Below are 15,903 nucleotides of genomic sequence, written 5' to 3'. Positions count from 1 at the left end.
CTCCATTCACCATGATTCTTTGGGCCTGGCCCTCCAGCCAGTTTTTATCCAGCAAAGACCCTGTGTCTGTGTCTCTTTAACTGAGGAGACCAGAACTGGACACAGTATTCCACACGCAGCCTGACAAGCACCGAGTAGAGTAGTATGTTCACATCTCATTGTCTGTAGTATTGCCTCTGTGGACACAGCCCAGGATCCCATTTGACTTTGTTGCTGCAGCGGTGCACTCCTGTTCCGCTTCTTGTCTGCCAGGTCCCCTTCAGCAGAACTGCTCCCCAGATCCCAGCCTGTATTGGGCTCTTTGGTTGTTTCATCTCAGGTGCAGGACCTTGCCCTTCCCTGGAACTTCATACAGTTTTTGCTTGTCCACTCTTCCAGCCCATCCAGGTCTCCCTCTAAGATGTCTCTCCCTTCTGATATGTCCGGTTCACAACCATCAGCAAACTTGGTGAGGGTGCTTTTGTTGCCGTCATCCAGATCCCTTATGAAGATGTTGAACAGCGTGGGGCACAGCATCAATCCCTGAGGGACCCTGCTTGTGACAGGCTCCCAGCCAGAGTGAAAACCATTGATGATCACCCTTTGAGCATGACCTGTGAGCCAGTTCCCTCCCCATCTTGCAGGTGATCCGGCTGGTCTGTGTCTTGCCAGTGTGTCTGGGAGCAGGCTGTGGGAGACAGCGTTCAGTGCTTTGCTGAAGCCCAGCTAAACAACATCCACTGCTACACATGTGGACAGAAAGTGCTGCCTTGATGCAGAAGGTGACCGGGTCACTCAGGCATGACTTACCTTTGGTAAATCCATGCTGGCTTATCCCAATCACCTGTTTCATTTGGCTTGGTGTAGTTTTTAAGGGGATCTGTTCCATTCCTTTCACAGTAAATACATCAGTTCTTGCTTCTTGTTGCCATGTAGTCCTGGGCCAGCAGCTAAACAGCAGAACACCTTTCCTTCTCTGGAGGGAAGGGAAAGAGGACGAAAGACTTGTAGGTTGAAATAGAAACAGATTTAATATTAAATAGAAAATGATACAAAACAAATATGTAGCCACTAGAATGTGTGCTCCCAGCAGTATACTCCCGAAGGTGGACACACTGTGAGCTCAGTGAGTCCAGTAAAGGTGCAGAGAGCAACAGCAGGACACAGGGAGGGTGATGGAGCCAGCCCCTGGCAGCAGGAGCAGGGACCCCAGGGGTGGTGGCCATTGAGGAAAGAGCCCTTCCCAGCAACTTGCCACTTAAATATGGAATGTGATATTCGTGGTGTAGAATACTTCTGTTGGTCAACTTGAATCAGCTGTCCTGGACCTGCTCCTCCCTGTGTTGTACTTCTGCTTACTTGCAAAACATGAGAAACTGAGGGGTGACTGTGGCTTCCCCATCAATAAGCATCAACATCAGTAAGTTCTTGTGTTCTTTCGTGCTTAGTGCTGAACACCAAACACTGGAGAGTTACTGGAAGAAGACATTAACTGTATCCCAGGATACTATCTTACTAATCTCAAACTACATTCAAAACAGAGGATCATGCCACCTGTCAACAAGAAAATAAACTAACCTTATGGAAAATTACCTCAGTTCAGCTAAACCAGCACGTTCCTTAAACTGCATTTTTGAAGTTTGGAAGCTCAAAAGTGCTTTTCTTTTACTGGATGCAGTTAATGAAGTGCTAATGTCTTGGTTACTTTATTAGATCATGTATTTTTAAAATACTGTTCATCCAAAGCTCATAATTATGAGGAATGAAGTTTAAATGTAACTGGGATTCTAGCACTTAAAGTGTGTGCACATGGTTTTGTGTGTAGGCAGTGACACTCAGGGGACAACACTCAGGGGGCTGGTCTGTGCATTTCTCCAGGGAAGATATCTCTAACCTTGCAGCACATTGACATTTCCTCTCAAGTTAACATGTTTTTGAAATAAATCGCAGGAACTTATATCAAACTGATGATCACTAATCACTAGCTGTGTTGAGCCATTTCTCTCAGGTGGCTGGGTGTCTGTGTTTGTTAGGGTGATAAAAGACTTAAGAGTGTCTCCCCTGTTCCCCTGTCCCAGGGAAAGCTTGACTGGAAGTAAACTTGCTTTAGGCTGATTTCCTCAGGTAGTGAATTAGATACTTTGGCTCTGGGATATTTTTTGAGGATGCTACCAAGTGAACTGCAAGTACTCTACCTGATGCAAATGTATCAGGTGAATTTATGGAGAAGGAGAACTTTCTGTGCTCAGATTGGGACCTTTTTGGTACATTCTCAACAGGAGAGCTTGGAAGCAAGTGAGGACTGTCCTCAAATGGCGGAGCCTGGCCTGACTTTGGTGGTTGCCCTGTGACCCCTGCGGGGAGCAGGCACTGCCTGTGCTGTGACTCCCGTCGGGCCCTCAGGAGGATGCTCTGGTGCTGGCCTGGAGGACCAGCGGTCGGGAACCGAACAGCTCAGTCCCTCGGTTCTCCATCCCAGGTGTCTCATATTTCTTATTTGGAAACTTTTTATCTGTGCCCTTGATTCCTTTTCTTGGGCTCTGAAGATCACTCTGCCATCCTGAGTGAATTCCTTTGAATTGTTTTTTTGCTCATCTCTTTGGAACAGATCACATCACCCCCTTCTTGTTGCCAGGGAGGTGGTTTGGTTTGGTTTGATTTTGTTTTGAATCCAGTGATTCTGAGACACGACAAAATGGAAACAGTGTGACTAAAATAGCCTTAAGTGAAACTCCCTCCAGAGCCTTAACTCGAAAAAGCTGGAAAATAATTCCTTTGTACCTTAACTCTTGAGAGGAAGTAAAGATTAAATCTCTCACAGAGATAGCAAGCCTGGAGCAGAGGGATGTTCTCTTGCTCCAGAGTCGTCCCCTCTGCTCAGCATCATCTCCATTCTTCTGCCCAAAAAGAAGGAGCATTATAGGGTGGTTTTGTACATCCAACATTGAGTAATAAACCATATGGTCAGCTTTTCTGAGAGAGGAAATGCTTTGGACAATTGCTCTTTTCCCTTTTTAGGCTTCTCAATTTTTTTTTTAAATAGTTGTTGATGCAACTTTCTATGTAGTAAAAGGGTTCCAGTAGCCTTCTCTTCTGAGAACATCCCCTTTCCTGTTTCCTGGCCAGGCTTTGAAACTACCACAGTAATATAATAATAATATAATCATCGTTAGTATTCTTACTCAGATTTCTGAATACAAGATAATGTAACATTTTCTCTGTTTGGCTGGAAAATACTGTAGTATGCTGAAGGAAAGGAAGAGGTACTGTCATCCAGTCAAAAACTGGGCTTGAAATAACCGTGGGCCTCTGTTATGAACATACTAGATTGAGGCAGCAAGGTGCTTGCACAGTTGTTCCTCTGTATTTTCACCCTGTAATTTGGGGCTTTAAATCTGAATGTTGTTTCAATGGAAACTGGCATTCTGACACCCAGCCTGGTTGGTTTTGTGTTAGACCAGCAGTGTTAGTACTAAACTCTGTAGAAACTCGCTGTCAGCACTAGTGGACCTGGGCAAGTCTCCTATGAGCTTAAATGCAGCTTGTCCGCAGCTCAGCCCCCGTGCTCCCCTGCAGCTTGTGTACACATCTGAGGGCTGTCATTGTTGTCAGCCTTCCTGTTAAGGCACTTCGTGTTCCTTGTCTCTGGAACTGCATTTCATTTCTCCCAGTAAACTCTATGGTGAAGTGATTGTTATCTCTTGGGGGAAGGGAGAGGAATTGTTCTGTCCTATGGATGATGTTAAAAGGCTTTATCCTTTGAACAATAGAACTCCTTGAACTAAAAATGACAGACCCTGTCAACTGCAAAGCCATCACATCCTTTCATTTTGTCCCGTGCTAGTAAGATACTCTGTTAATTGCTGCAGTACTTACTAGTACTGCCTTTTCACCCACAGCTGTCCTGCTGCCAGTGCTGCAGAAATCTGCTGTGAAAATTAGCTGTTGTCTTACTAGTGCATTAATTAATCATAGCACTCGGTTCAATGCCATGAAGAAAAACTGATGTTTAGCATGAACTCAAGACGTTTTCTACAGCACTGACTTGCCCACTGCCGCATGGGTTGGTCTGTGTCCAGCAGAACTGCCGTGTCCCGGGGCAGCGTTTGGTCCATGTTGATAACTGTGGTGGACCCAGCAGATCATCTGTGGACATTTTTTGGTAAAGAGAAACATCTTTGTGCAGTTTGGCTGGTGCATTGGGCTAGCCTGAAACTTCAAACTCTTGTCAGTGTAACAGCATCTCTGCAAAGCTTTTGATAATGTAAATGCCATTGGGCAATATATATTTTAGAGAGCTCTGTGATAGAGCTTCAGGATGAGACTTTGGCTTGGGCTTCTGGCCTCTTCTGTGTTGTAGTCCTTCTGTGCTGCTTATGGTGGTGAATAAGTTTGTTTAAAAGATGTATGTGTGTGTCTGTATATTACAATAAACATTCTTTTTATTCTCTGTCTCTTGTTCCAGATGAAGCTGCCAGTGTTACTCAGTTCGGGAAATCAGCCAAGCGATCACCTGAGTCAACTCAAATTGGCCAGTATGGGAATGGCTTGAAATCGTAGGTATAACAGAACCAGCCTCCAAGACTGTGGAGGTTAGAGCTGAGATATTGAATGTATTTTTTGCTCCGAAGATCTTATCTTTTTCTTCTTTTAGCTGAAATCTAAATAAAGATACCATGGTTTGGTAGGCAGGAACTCTTGGAACATCTGCTGTAGTTCTTCAGTGGCAGCATGTCCAAAGCTGATGACAGTGTTTTACCATAATGTTTGTGTGATGCAGAGGATGCAGTTCAGAGCTAGGGGGGGGAAATGTTAGAGCAGGAAACAAAACCTTAATATGCCTGTAAGAGACAGATGGTAAAATTGGAGCAAAATAGTGCTGCAGGCTCTCATTAGGAAAGTTGTCTTGTGCAAGTCAGATGGACTTATACCTTTTATTTTTATCTTAAACAACTGCATGGAGAAGAAGGGGAATGAGGGAAGGAGAGGGATTAAGTGTGAAGGAAATCTTGCTGGTTGGAGGAGATTTGCTAAGAAACAGAAGGTGTTTGCTATAGCAAAGTGCTGTATTTGGGAAAGTTAAAGGGCTTTTATGGCTTACTCAGATCAGCTCTTCTGCTTGATGCTGTTTTATGTGGCTTGCTGCTGGAATCTGTGGGACTCTGTAAATATCTATGGAGAAAGGAAAAAAGGGGATGTAGGGGATCTTGAGATACTATTGGTCCAGCTGCAGTGCAGGACAGATCCCAGAGGACACATCGCTGTCCTGTTCTTAACCTTGAGCAAGAGACATACTGTATTACAGCTGAGAAATGCAGAATGAAGCCTAAACATGCGAAAGGCGAGCCTTGGTGTTGCATTAAGCCAATCTAAAGAGAAGTGAACTGGCAGAACACTAATCCTTGTTTTAATACTATGTTAATTTTTTTGTTAACTTTTTTTGGACAAGTTTGGTAATAGGGTAAAAGAAGATGGGGAAGGCACTGTTGGGTATAGGAGAGTTGGGAGGAAGATGGGACTGTCCCTTTCTGTGACAACTACCTGCTAAGTTGCATTAGCCGAAGTGTCACTGAGTCCTTAAGGTTAGACATTAGGAAATAAATTGTCTGTCTCCAAGAAACTTGTCTGCTCCAGTTCATTTTGTGTACAGTGGAATGAAGTGTGCATTCGCTTTCTCACATTTCTGCTCATCGATTTGAAGGTTATTGTCACATCTCACCTTAGTCTACATATCATAAGTCTGGAAAGCTGTGCTGTACCTCTGCTTCTTTTAATTGTGACTGGTGTTAAATGCTTTGAAACGTTAAAAAATGTCCAGATTGAGAAACCTTTTGAAAGGAATGAGATGTTGCTGTTGAAGCCCATGTGCCGTACCAAGTGTTGGCATCTCATAGTTAAACATAATGGGAAGAAAACTCTGTGATGTGTTCTGCTTTTGAGAAATTGTTGTGCATCAGGTGTAACATGCAGACTGAAATCTGTCTCCAGGGGTTCCATGCGAATTGGGAAGGATTTCATCCTGTTCACAAAGAAAGACAACACCATGACCTGCCTCCTCTTGTCACGGACGTTCCACGAGGAAGAGGGCATTGATGAGGTTTGCGTGTCCTTTGTTGTAATGAACTAACGCAGTGTGTGGTGTCTCGTCTGAATGTCCCCAGCTGTCACAGCGGAGTCTGTGGCCGTGTAGATTGCCACACTGGTTGATTGAACACAAGCCCTATGGGGAGAGGCTGAGGGAGCTGGGCTTGTTTAGTCTGGAGAAGAGGAGGCTTAGAGCTGAGCTCAGCACTCTCTAGAACTACCTGAAGGGCAGTTCTAGCCAGGTGGGGATTGGGCTCTTCTCCCAGGCAGTCAGCAATAGGACAAGGGGCCATGGGCTTCAACTCTGCCAGGGGAAATTGAGGCTGGAGATTAGAAAGCAATTCTGTGCAGAGAGAGTGGCCAGGCATTGGAATGGCTGCCCAGGGAGGTGCTGGACTCACCGGCCCTGGAGGTTTTTAAACTGAGATTGGACATGGCACTTAGTGCCATGATCTAGTCAATGGACTGGAGTTGGACCAAGGGTTGGACTGGATGATCTCTGAGGTCTTTTCCAACCCAGTCGATTCTGTGATTCTGTGAACAGTGAGTGGTTTTCTCGTGGTGATAAACTTGTAGGGATTCTGCAAAGTTATCACAGGTTTTTTCCCTATGGTTTTAATTCAGTTTGAGTTTGGAGTTTGAAGGGCTGCTTTTTGTTTGAAGTTTCTTATGCCCAGACTTCTTGCATTTTCCTTTTCCCACAAAATTTGAGTTTGAGATATATTTAAATTTATTGGTTTGGGTTGATTTTCTGTAGAGAACTGAAGGCATGATTGAAGTTGCTACTTGCAGGTCATAAACTCAAGACATGTCTCTTCCTTCAGATTTTTTTTCAGTAAAAAATCAGTGTGGTTCTACCTATTGAAAACGTGTATCTTAATACATAATTCAGGCATTGTTGTTCTGTATTCAGACTCTTAACATGGAAGTATTTTTGTTCTCAAGCACAAGTATTTTCCAGGCAAGGCCAATAAAGTGTTAAATTTGCACTGGGATGATATCTAAGAAAGCATTTTCCATTGTGGTGGGGAGGGAGCTCTGCGGTGTTTGCTGGCGGGCAGCTGATGGCTGAAGCAGATTGGGAACAGTGATGTAGTTCCCACAGCGGCTCTGGAGCCAGAAGTGTTGGCTTGACGTCAATTCTAAAGTGAGGATGGGATTCAGTGCCCTCGATAGGCAGCTGCAGTGCATAATTCAGTCTGTGTTTTTGTTCCAAACAACAGAAAACACCAATAACCTTGCTAGAATCCCATAAAAATAATAAAAGGTGAGAGGATAAACATAAGTGAAGGATATTTGAGTTGAAGAGAGAAGTTAAGCACAGAGGCTGACATTCTTAAAGAAGCAAAGTTTGGATGTTTTTTTAGTATTATGAAAGTTATAGGAGGAGAGGAAAAGAAACAATGAGTATGTGAGCAACCATGCAGGTTACTTAGGAATGGTTCAGTGTATGACTAGATGACATAGCAGTGCAGCTCAGAGGCTGCAAAGAGAGGTTCTTGAGCATTTGACAGGTGTGCAAACCACCGCAAAGCGAGGAAGGACGCTTGCCGTGACTTATGGGGCTGTTGGAAGGGTACATTGCTCCCCTGTGATGCGCAGAAGGGGCTGACTGGAGTGGGTGAACCTGAGTTGCTCTTGGTACGATGTGATTTGCAGGTTATCGTTCCCCTGCCCACCTGGAAAGCACAGAGCTGGGAGCCCGTGACTGACAACATGGAGAAGTTTGCTATTGAGACAGAGCTAATTTACAAGTATTCCCCTTTCAAATCGGAACAGGAAGTGATGGAGCAGTTCAATAAGATCCGTGGTGAGAAAGGTACGTATGGATGGTGCTGGTCATGGGCAAAGTGTTCGGGGTTTGGCTGGGATTCACCCACTCAATTGTTATTTGCTCAGGCACCCTGGTGATCATCTTTAACCTCAAACTAATGGATAATGGAGAACCAGAACTGGATGTGACTTCTGACCCCCGAGACATTCAGATGGCAGAAACACCCCCAGAGGGAACGTAAGTGTGAATGGTATTACAGGCCCTTGGTGTTGGTTTTAGCTGTAGACTGTGTGTGTGTGTGTTTTTAAAAGGCTTCTCTTTTCTCTGGTGAATTGGAGAATTCAGAAGATCTTTAGTTTGTTCTTTAGAAGTTTGAAGTGCATGTAAATGGCCCATGGGCATTATTGTTGTGTGTCGGGTGTGGATGCCTGTGTCGGCTTGTCTCAGCTTGATCAAAGCAGCAAACTCGCTGCCCTTCTTTAGGCACCTTCAAACAAAGGAGCCCTAAGCCGTGGGTTTTATTTTCCACGCTTATCAAATATATGTTCGTCAGAATCATAGCTGGTTGTGAGTCTTGCTGCTCTCAAACTGATGTTCAGTTTAGCGATTAACTGAGGAGGTGCAGAGCAGAGCAGCCTCCGGAGTGGATGGTGCAGACGGTGTGTGTCCCCAGGCCTTTCTGGGAGCATGGCCAGCTCCTGGACATCCTGCGGAGGAGGGAGGGGATGTACTCATGTCCCGGGGGAGTAACTTGGGGTTCTGCTCACTGCAGAACAATGTTTAGATTTCTTAAAGAGAAGCACGACTTAAAAGAGCTCAGTGGTGGGTTCACTCTATGATTTACTGTATGGGGGAAATACACCAAGCTGAATGCTGCTGGCCTTCTCTGCAGGTGTCTGTACCTGTTCACAAAGCAAACTTCCAGGCGTCTTTCCTCCCTGATAACTGTTCACTCTGGAGTCTGTGTCCTGGAGCTCCAGAGACAAACTCAGGCGAGGCCTGTGTCCATTGCAGTGCAAACGGTCAGGATTCCTCTGTCCCTGATAACTGTTTGCTCCAGAGTCTGTATTTTAGACCTCCAGAGGCAAACTTTCAGGCGAGGCCTTATGACCATATGCAGAGCAGACTTTCAGGAGACAATATTCTTAGGAAATAAAAAATTTAATGGAGCAGAGTAGCAGAAGAGCTGGCTCAAGCTGGTGCCTGCACAGAGGTCCCCCAAGCATAGAAAGCTACAAACATATATTTACAGATCATTCACACCATGATTCAGTCCAACAGCAACATTTCACCACCACGTCGTTTTGCTCCCCATTGCACACTTTTACCCTGACTCCTCGTGGGCCTTTGTTTCATTCAGCTGTAGACATTGTTTTTTGTCCATAGCCTTGCAGGTGCTGTTTTAGTCTGAATAAATGCTTTCTTCTCAGCAAAGTGCAAAACAGGCCCCGTTTTGCAGTTATCTGTAATGTCTCCATGTTAGCCTTGGGTCGTTGTTTTCCCACTCGGTTCCGTTTTTCCCAGCAAAACGCAAACTAGACTTTATCTTGCAAGGGTTCAGTGTAGTCTGCAGTTGCCCTTGGTATATATGAGCAGGACTTCACAGCTTAAAATTTTAGCAAATCTAGCCTACCAAGTAACATGAATCAAAGAGTATGTTAAAAATCATACAACCTTATATCTCTAAATAATTTATTATATTTAGTGTGCATCTACTTAAGCTAAATGATTAATATTGAACTTGAGTTGGGCTCATCCACTGACCTGTGAGTAGTAAAACCATTGCCATGCAGCTCAGGTATTTACAGGGAGGGCTCAAAGTGGCTCATCCAGGCTGTCGTATTTATAGAATGAAGTGGTTGACTCGTAGTCAGATTGCAGACAGTAGGAAAAGTCTGCACAAGACTCCCTGCACCCACAAGCTACTGCCGTTCAGCTGCTGTTCTGCTTCCCTGTGGGTCTCCTGGAAGGAGTTCTTGGCCTGGTTACGTCTCAGGCACTTCCCTCCTCTGGAGCCTGGACCAGACTGCTCTGGTTTGGCTGGTGGGGTCGAGTGCACCTGCCACAGCTCACAGGGAGGAGCAGACAGTGCTCAGGGAGAGCTGAGTGTTTGCTTAGCTTATGTGGGGGGGATTCTGACATGAGCCCTTGGGAAACTTTGTTCACTTGTAGTCTGAAAAGGAAAAACTGAGCTGAAGTGAGCCGAGTGCTTGATTGAGTCGCAAAGCTCCTTGGGCACACCTAGCAAGCTTTACCGTTTTTATGAAATTACATGTTTCTTCCCTGAGGTTCTTGAATTTCCTCTAAAAATACAGCTTTAAACACTGTAAACCTATTTATTTCTGTATGTATTAGCTTGATGTTACTGAGTATGCAGGTGCAGAAAACGATTTGGGAGCCTCCAGGGATGTAATATGCTTCTCGGTTTGTTTGATACCTTCTGGTGAGCTTTCGTGATTACCACTGATCACTGGAGAGAGCTTCTTCTTCCTGCCCTAGTGGTGCCTTTTCTGTGTGTGACCGGTGCAGTTTCTGTCGAGCAGGCTCCTGACTAACGGAGGGGTCGGAGCGCACACTAGCGAGTGGGGCATGCTCTTGGTGTTAAATGGTCCAGTTTATAGGTCTGAGCTTTGTTTATCCAGCTGTATTCAGAACATCCTTTTCAATTTACAGTAATATGTGCATCAGTGTTTTGTAACAGTATTTAAAATGTACAGCTCAATAGAAAATCTCTGCATAAGATGTGGGTAGAAAAAAAAATAAAAGAAAACCTTTACTGAATGTAGCTGCACAGCAATTAAAACAGGAAAGCCTTTTCCCCAGCTTTCTTGCTGGAGGTTGTCTCTGCAGTGTGTTTGGAAGTAGACAGCTCTGAGCTGGGATCACAGAATCACAGAATCGACTGGGTTGGAAAAGCCCTCAGAGATCATCCAGTCCAACCCTTGGTCCAGCTCCAGTCCATTGACTAGATCATGGCACTAAGTGCCATGTCCAATCTCAGTTTAAAAACCTCCAGGGCCGGTGAGTCCAGCACCTCCCTGGGCAGCCATTCCAATGCCTGACCACTCTCTCTGCACAGAATTGCTTTCTAATCTCCAGCCTCAATTTCCCCTGGCAGAGTTGAAGCCCATGGCCCCTTGTCCTATTGCTGATGCCTAGGAGAAGAGCCCAATCCCCACCTGGCTAGAACTGCCCTTCAGGTAGTTCTAGAGAGTGCTGAGCTCAGCTCTAAGCCTCCTCTTCTCCAGACTAAACAAGCCCAGCTCCCTCAGCCTCTCCCCATAGGGCTTGTGTTCAAGTCCCTTCCCCAGTCTTGTTGCTCTTCTCTGGACCCACTCCAGCATTTCAATCTCTTTCCTGCAAGAACTGAACACAACATTCCAGATGTGGCCTCCCCAATGCAGAGCACAGGGGAAGGATCATTTCCCTTGTCCTGATGACCACGCTGGTTTGGATACAGATAGTGACAGCTATAGCTGCACGAGGTGTGAATCTTGCCATAGGTGCTTCAGATCCACTGGGCAGCACAGAGCAGTGCAGGAGATCACCGGCTCTGCCTGTCACTTGGCTCCCATGGAGCAATTTCTTGAGCAATGAGAATCTTATGAGTTTTGTCCATGGAGAAACTTGTTTCTTTGGTTTGAATAGAGGAGGAGGCTCTGTGACAATAGTATGTCATGACTCTTCTTAATTGGAGTGCAGTGAAGGGGAAAAAACTGTGAAGGAAAGAGAAAACTGGAAGAGACTCCAAGATGATCACTGTGAATAAAGAGACACTGGTTACGCAGGGCATGAACCGATGGAGTCATCTCTGGGCTACAGGGACTGGTGTGGGACAATGTCTGCTGGTCCGGAAGGGAACGCTGAGCAAACCGCTCGGTCTGTGCGAGCATCCATCCCTCTCTTGCAGAAAGCCAGAGCGCCGCTCCTTCCGTGCCTATGCTGCTGTGCTTTATATTGATCCCAGGATGAGGATCTTCATCAACGGACACAAAGTACAAACCAAGCGACTTTCCTGCTGCCTGTACAAGCCAAGGTAAGTGTTGGACCCAAAGTCTGCAGATGTGTGGGACCTTTTTGAGTTTCTTTACAGAAAAGGGTTAGCATTTTTCTCTCTGGGTGTATCCTGCAAAAATACATGTTAAAGCCACAGAAACAGATCGTAAGAGAATGGGATATAGTACTGATATAATGAAAAAAAAAGGTACATAGTGGAAAATCTAATGCCTTTGAAAATCACATGAGTAATTCGTGCAATTTGGCTTCCTGTCGGAGCAAACAAAGAAATGAAGATACTGGTTGTTCAAAATACCATATCCATACAAAGTTGTTTAGTACCTTTTTTTTTGAGTAGGACAAAGAAATACATGTGGTGCATGTTAGACTTACTACTAAAAAGAAGGCAGACTGAGCACATCAGAACAGTTGCTTTGAAATTAACTTTTATGTGTAGCTGATCTAGTTTTTGGTAGAGCTTGGGAAATACTTATCCCTATCTTCCTTTTAAATTCCCTTAAACAAAACAGTTGAAAGTGAGCTGAGGTGTGCAGCCAGTTGGCTTAACGGAGACTGGACAAGGTTATAAGGATGGGAGGGGAAAGGAAAACATGTATTCATTTGAGGCAGTAGTGTTCTTCTGTCCCAGGGAGCACACAGGCTGCATTCCAGATACCTTAACATGATTTGTCTTAGTTAAATAGTAGTAATTTTATAGAGTATTTGCAGATTGTTTTACTATAACATTTTGGGTTGCAGTAGTGTTTCAATAGTGTGGTCTCACTACCAAGCCATTGGGTACTTTGCCTGCAGTCAATGTCACCCCACTGATCGCTGCCCGCAGAGCCTGGCCAGTTCTCAGCTTACAGCTGCTCTGTCCGTCAGGCTCATATTTCCTCAGCTTCTTACATGAAAATGTGAGAAGTAGTATCAGAAACTTGGAAAAAGTCAAGGGAGATTACACCTACTACTTTGCCCTTGTTGATCAAGCCAAAGTCGTTCCATTGTAGGAGGCAGTCAGTAGGTACAGCCTGACACCGTAAATAAGTCCTGATTTGCTGGGTAGAGGATGTCTGAACTTCTGTCTGTGCTTTACCTACATGTGCTGCTTCCTCTTGTGCCACAGCCCAACGGAAGTACCATGCAGAGGAAGCGGAGGAGGGGGGTATAGGTTTTTCTCTCATCAGAGGTCAGCTTCTAGTGAGACTCAGACAGACTGCCACTGATAATATAACATGGACCAGGTCACCTCAGATATTCATCTGCTTCAGTATCTTCCTTTTCAAGTGGTTGGTAGTTGATGCCTGGGAAGGAATATGATAATTTTGTCCTAACCTGCAGGACTGTAACTGCTCAGCAATGGTAATTCATGACCAAGGAGTGATCTGACATGAAGGGTGAGAAGACCCAACTGCAGAATGGGTTACACTGGCTGATGAGATGAGAAATGCTGTGCCATGGTCTCATAAGAGTGGTGCAATGCCAAGTGCTCAGGACCAGTTGTAGCAAATGGAGCTGGTGCTGGGGGATGAACCCTGTGCTGGGCTAAGGTGCCCCATGCTGACACTCACCAGATTAGTGCTGGGGCAGGCGTATCTAACAAATCTGCTTGTGCTGCATCTTTGCAGACTTCTTGTAGATCTGCTTATGATGGCAGGCCAACGAAAGTTCCCTAACACTGTAAAGATATTTACATTTAAAAATCCCCACTCCTGCAGCAGAGTAGTAAAGACTGTGCAAACAAGGCTTTCCTGCAGAGCACAGTGTAGGTGTTCGTGGACTTGGGGCAATTATTGTAACCTTACTGAGTGTTACTGGAGTGTGTCCAGGCTGCTTCCTTCTGCTCTCAGACTCCTGATGCCTGGTTTGGGCTCCAGAAGCTGTGTGGCCATTGAGACAAGGCATGGAAACCTTCCCTGTGGGTTCTGAGAGCCAGCACAGCCCTTGGGGTGGGTGTCCACGCTGTGCTCTGGACAGGTTGTGGAAACTCAGCGTTTCACCTTCAGACACCTTACCAGAGCTTAGTCTGCCCTGGGTGGCTCTTTCATGAGAGAAAACTAGTACATCAGTCCATCGCGAGAGTGAAGTTACTTTGCTTTTACAGCTACGGGTGATTTTTTTTCCTTTTTCTCCCTGAACCTGCTGAGAAGGTTGCTTATGCCCTTGATTTTCCCTTTAGAGTTGGGTTCAGAGCTCATGCATCCCCAGTCAGTCACTGGGCTTTGAGTGCTCTGCAGGTTAGTGCTGCTCCCTCTGCACTTGCACAGGGACCGCGATTTGTATGGGGGCATCCAGGGGAGGTGTACCACCGTGGTGAGGTGTCTCTAGAGGACAGTGGTCTGAGAGCGATGCTCAGCTCTGTTTTTTGCGGGGCCTCAGTAGCCCAGGCCAGGTAACTGTGCAATTTTCCCGGTCCAGCAAAGGGGGACAGGTAAGGGGCAGTGAAGGGTCAGCCCAAGCAGACAGCGTGCTGTGTTTGGTACGTACTCAAGGGCTCTTTGATCATCTTTGGGGAAGTATCATGATGCCTGAGCCTAAACAGGTGTTAGTTTTATTCATATCCTCCTGCTAAAGGCCAGTGAACTACTGTGATAGAATGCCATTCATCTGTCAGTATGGAAGCACCTCTGCCCATCCATATAAGGAAGTCTGTTATAAACAGAGCCCATGTGGAGATGGGCAGTCAGACTGCACCTGTGCTCAGCCGTTTGCAGCAGAAAGGAAGGGTCGTTTATCTGTAATGGGAGGGGTTTGAGAAGCTTTCCATATATATTCTCTCCACCTTTTTGCTTCCTCTAAGCCTTTGGATTTCCTACAAGAATATTTCACCCTCACCAGCTACTGCAGAAGAGGGTATTGTGGTTGCAGGTACTACTGAAGTATCTCTGACTTAAAACTGCATCAAAAAATGCTGAATTCCTGATATGTAAACCTTCATGTCCATTTATTGAGTCTGTTGAGAAGAGCAGAGTAGCATGTGGAGACCTTGTTCTCTCATACAGTGATGAAATCTTGGTTTGACAGTACTGCTGTTTCTAATTAATAAGTTTTGGTCATCACAGGATGTACAAATATACTTCAAACCGTTTCAAGACCCGTGCAGAGCAGGAGGTGAAGAAAGCAGAGCACATGGCGAGGATCGGTGAGTCTGCGGGGTACGCATGCATCCTGATTTGCTGTAGCGAAGGAAAGGACTTAAAGAGGCTGCCTTGCTGGATGTGACCTGAAATTGCTTGCTTCTGTGATTATTATAGTTGCTCAGGGAATTAATTATCACAGCGACTACAGATGACCCACACTTACCTCCATACGATAGAGGGAACATAGATCGTTCCCTAAGAGCACTTCTCTGGGAATACACGTACAGAATCATCCCTGAGGTCACAGCTGCAGCCTGGCTAAGCTGCCGCCCTGTTACCCACAGTTCGGCTCTCACATTTACGTGTCATTGGCTTTTGGTTCTGTTCTCTTTCTGCTCCTTCCCTGTTGAGGCAGTTGTTCAAAAAATAGATTTTTATTCTGTCACTTGATGTGAAGTGATTGACCTGGATGTACAAGGCCCCTTGAGGACATACCTTTTGTCCATATAGTCTTCCCTTCCTATTAAGTCCTGTAGTCCTCAGGAGAAACCAAATTTGGCATTGTTGGATATTCAGCAAATAGAAATTACATAAGCATACAAATATAGCATATAACTTCATTAAATTTGCACAGATTTAACATACTAGGTGGTCTCCCTAACCCCTGATGGGGAAATGCCATAGTGAAGGAGGAATCTTGGAAGCTGTAGAACATGTTGACCTGTATCTTCTGGGGAGGCATCCTTGGGTCAGAGCTGCCCCGGGCAGTGTGTGTGCGGGTCAGGTACCGTGTGCTGGTGCCGCGTTCAGCCTGTGCACAGTCCTGAAGGGCACCATGATTTCGACCCTGCCCAAAGCAAACCAGCAAAATGAAATGGTGTAAATTGCTGTGTTCCCCATTCCTCCTTCATGAAGTACAACCTAACAAGATACTTGAAACTATGAACTTCAGGCAGATTTTATGCTGTGCCTCAGTCCTCATAGATGAAT

At 45.4% G+C, this 15,903-nt stretch overlaps 1 protein-coding gene across 2 annotated transcripts in view; it reads left to right on the top strand.

Moving 5' to 3' along the window:
* The window catches only part of MORC2 (MORC family CW-type zinc finger 2), a 46,562-nt gene that overhangs the window by 11,102 nt on the left and 19,557 nt on the right, over positions 1-15,903 (top strand). For both annotated transcript variants that reach the window (XM_080355383.1, XM_080355382.1), the window contains exons 5-10: positions 4,445-4,535; positions 5,968-6,076; positions 7,723-7,882; positions 7,963-8,074; positions 11,748-11,873; positions 14,896-14,975. In XM_080355383.1, coding sequence (XP_080211509.1) covers positions 4,445-4,535; positions 5,968-6,076; positions 7,723-7,882; positions 7,963-8,074; positions 11,748-11,873; positions 14,896-14,975 — 678 coding nt within the window. The remainder of the gene's footprint in view (positions 1-4,444; positions 4,536-5,967; positions 6,077-7,722; positions 7,883-7,962; positions 8,075-11,747; positions 11,874-14,895; positions 14,976-15,903) is intronic.

Source organism: Nesoenas mayeri (assembly GCF_963082525.1).
Source record: "Nesoenas mayeri genome assembly, chromosome: 17".
In the NCBI taxonomy this organism is placed as follows: Eukaryota; Metazoa; Chordata; class Aves; order Columbiformes; family Columbidae; genus Nesoenas; species Nesoenas mayeri.
This window is presented reverse-complemented; position numbering and strand designations above follow the sequence as displayed.